This window comes from Etheostoma spectabile, chromosome 22, assembly GCF_008692095.1.
Source record: "Etheostoma spectabile isolate EspeVRDwgs_2016 chromosome 22, UIUC_Espe_1.0, whole genome shotgun sequence".
Taxonomy (NCBI): Eukaryota; Metazoa; Chordata; class Actinopteri; order Perciformes; family Percidae; genus Etheostoma; species Etheostoma spectabile.
In genome coordinates, this window is record NC_045754.1 from 10,594,566 (window position 1) to 10,598,061 (window position 3,496).

Below are 3,496 nucleotides of genomic sequence, written 5' to 3' on the forward strand. Positions count from 1 at the left end.
GATGATAAAAGAAAGTTCTGTGGCGTTCATTGTTGGTTCATGTTTCAAAAAAGAGTTTAACCTGAGCCAGACCGACAACAAAGATAGAAATTATATCACATCTATACATGGATAGTAGTATACAGTTGTTAAAACATAATGAAATATATGCCACATGGTATACCATATATGGTATCGGATCAGTACTCTGTATCGACCAATACACAAGTTCAGGTATCAGAATCGGTATTGGGAAGCAAAAAGTTATTCACTCATCACAGCCATTACATAAAACTGCAGAGCAACAATACAATTCATATTATATGAATTGGCACGCGTCAGATTTTAGCACTCATGCTGTCATTTGTCTTTTTATTTGGCTTTACTCAAGTGCGCTTTAACTTTGATTAGTTTATATGAAGTAGGGTAAGAACTTTTTGTAGGTGTTCTAGATTAGACTTTAAGAGCGGTCTACTCTACAAAAGTGAAACTATGGGAGTTATATCCACTTTAGTTCCAAAGAGCTTCAGTGCATTTAGAGCTGATCATATGGTTGTTTTTCATAAAATAGTTTATGCACATGGTAAGAAAATGTCATCACATTTTTGCTCATCCACAAAAAATCTTTTAAATTAACAGGGCACAGAACATTTTTTTTGTAAATGTTGTATTTACATGTACATATTATATTGTGTTTCATACCTCTTTTGCATTATTTTGATTTAAATATTGGGCTCTCGTTGAGCCTACTGTGGTTCTGACTCACTAAGCAATCTGTATTTTGTTGTATGTATTTTTTTATCAACACCTAAATCTAATGCAAACCTGTAACAGTCTCATACAGAATGAATGAGTGAAAAATACTTTGCAGCTGGTAGACAGATTTGGTGACTCAGGCCCCATTTACATGTAGTTATATTGCTGCATAATCTTCTGAATTGTTACGTTCTTTGTCTCCAGTACCACCTTAAATGCCTTATACGACAAGCATCTCGTAGGCTTAAAGTTAAGGTTGTTTATTGTTCTGTGTTATTTATGTACATAGTTTGTCTCTAGACAGTTCCACTGTGATCCCCTGTACGCCACCAAATTTCTGGTTTCAAGCCAGCTGAACATAACGTACACCTTGCGTTTGCCATGAATGTTGTCACAGTAGCTCTTATCTAGTGAGAGGGTCCATTTTGAGACTCGTTCATTACCCATAAGACTTGAACATGATAGGGTTGACTGATCTAATGGTTATTTTAATTGCGTTGGTTTTCATGGTGACTAATATGACATGATGACAAAAGAAAAAGTAAGGAAATTGTAGTTTATAAATGCATTGAAACATGCGTTTTCTTAGGACAAGGAATGTTTTACACCAAAGCTGTTTTCCAGTTCCATTATGGTTTAGCAAACATTCACTTAGCTGCAGACTGTGGTAACACAGGCTCTGCTTTACTTAGCAGGGAACTGTCACTCCCCTAATAAAACATCACAAATACTATTGCAGTGGCTTTTGAGGTAAGAACTGAGAGGGCCATTTTCTATTCAAGCAAGCTTTTCTTGTTGCCTTTACAGTACATCTCCGTGTTGTGTGGGGTTTCAAAAGTTGAGGGTTGGCCTGTATAAATGAAGCAGCTTTTTTCCTGTACTGTCTATACAGTATGTCAGTTGGTCACTGCATGTCATTTTTTGTACATGTTTTGTGAATGTATTTTTTTACAATTTCTCAGTTTGTTTAGTTATTTTTGATGTTTGTGTGTTTGCAAATAAAAGTAGAAAAAATGCTTTATGAACATCTTTCCATTCATCATTGTGACACCCAGGACACCAATACTGACAGATGAGTTACATGCTCTATTTCCCGGCGACTAAAGGCAGGACACGGTGACTTTCTGGAGTCTCAGCAAGACTGCAGAAGTTACTGGTTTCCCCAGATGAAAACAAAAATGGTCATGTTTACATCTCTTTTTACTTACGGATTACACAAATTAAATACAATGTATTATATCATTAGTGAGCTTCAGAGGGCCTGTTGGTTAATTTCTGATCTCTGATCTGTGGAATTGTACCTGGTTAAATGTTTTTTTTGTGGTAAACGGATCTGCACAGGGGACAGGAAGGTCTGCTGTCTATAGAAAAGGCCTCAAAAGCCTCTAGACAGAGCTGATGGAAGAGGTGGGAACATGACAGAAGCACGGTGCGTCTGTGTTGTCGATGGTTGGATGTACCTGCTTCTGTTGGTAGGCTTGGGCTACACAATGCAGTCAGGCAGATGGGGCAGTCCCAGACATCTCGCTGGATAACCTGTTGGAGTTGGAACAAAATAAGTTTGAATCTCTTAAGAATATTCACACCTTGTGTTACAGAGGTCTATTTTGGTTCTGTTTTGTTGAATGGGGTTAATAACTGTGATATTCCCGCCACTGCCACGTCATTATAAAGAACTATGAACCAAATCAGTTGGCAACTGACTGGCAGGTGTGATCAGGCACGATTTGATAACATGTTTATCAGTGATCCTTATAAAAACAAAGCAACACACGCACAGCGCCACCAATGATTAACCAGAGACAGCTTTCTGTGTTTAGGGGCCAACATGCCCGGCCGTTAAATGTTTCATAACGAGCTGCACTCCGCTTTATAGAGTTAGCACCCGTGGAAAAAGGTGCAAGGTATGTGTTGAAAGCACATTCACTGTTTGATACTCCATGTCAAGGCTGAGCCACTCCTGACTTGTGCTCAACCTTTTCACACCAGATAAAGAAAAAAAAGACACACCCCGCCCCCTCCATGGAAAATGGTACTGGCTGAAATGAAAGCCAACAATGGAGCCTTATGGAACAGCAAATCTTAATGCCTTTTCAATTCCTCCACAGCAGTCAAGGCTATGAAAAGCCTGCCGTGCATCAGACTGGCTCATGCTTTTCTGTAAACACAGAGGATTATTAGCCTACTCACTGCCATTCATTTGATAAAGTGAATGATCACCTCTGGAGAGGTGTGTTTTTTATACAGCAGCTGTGATGCTTTCGTCCCCACACAAGCGTTAACATGTCAAGGGAAAGGCAAGGCTGGGAGAATAAGGATTAGATATTTTTACGGGGGCCTAGTTTAATGATAGAAGTGGCTTGTTGTTCAGCAGAGTGTGTCTTGTTCCTGACCTGGCTCTGTATTCGATCCCAGTCGCTCTCCTGAGGTTCAGGGACGTGCTTTCTCTCCAGCTGCTGAAACACTTGTCTGCTTGATGACAGGGAGCGGTTGATATCACTCAGAAAAGCCTCCGTGTCGGTGTGACAGTATCGGACAAAGCTGTCATTCAATTCCTGCAACTAATTTGAAAACACATTTTAGTGGCACAAAGAAGGCACGTTTCATTCAGATACACAATAGAGCCATGTTTTCGGCGAAGGCTAATTGTTTGTGTGTATTGTAATGGCTGAGGCATGCTGACAGGTGCGGTTGTTAAACAGCCAGATCAATACAGTCACGTCTCCAACTAACATGGAGAATTAATGGAAACCAATAAAAA

At 39.6% G+C, this 3,496-nt stretch overlaps 1 protein-coding gene across 1 annotated transcript in view; it reads right to left on the reverse strand.

Annotated features, from left to right (window-relative positions):
* Positions 1-1,299: 1,299 nt before the first annotated feature.
* Positions 1,300-3,496, reverse strand: part of rnf32 (ring finger protein 32) — an 8,610-nt gene continuing 6,413 nt past the window's right edge. Inside the window, exons 6-7 of the mRNA XM_032503882.1 lie at positions 3,129-3,296; positions 1,300-2,271 (exon numbers count right to left, since the gene is read on the reverse strand). Of these exons, the coding sequence (XP_032359773.1) occupies positions 2,041-2,271; positions 3,129-3,296 (399 nt within the window). The 3' untranslated portion in view covers positions 1,300-2,040. The remainder of the gene's footprint in view (positions 2,272-3,128; positions 3,297-3,496) is intronic.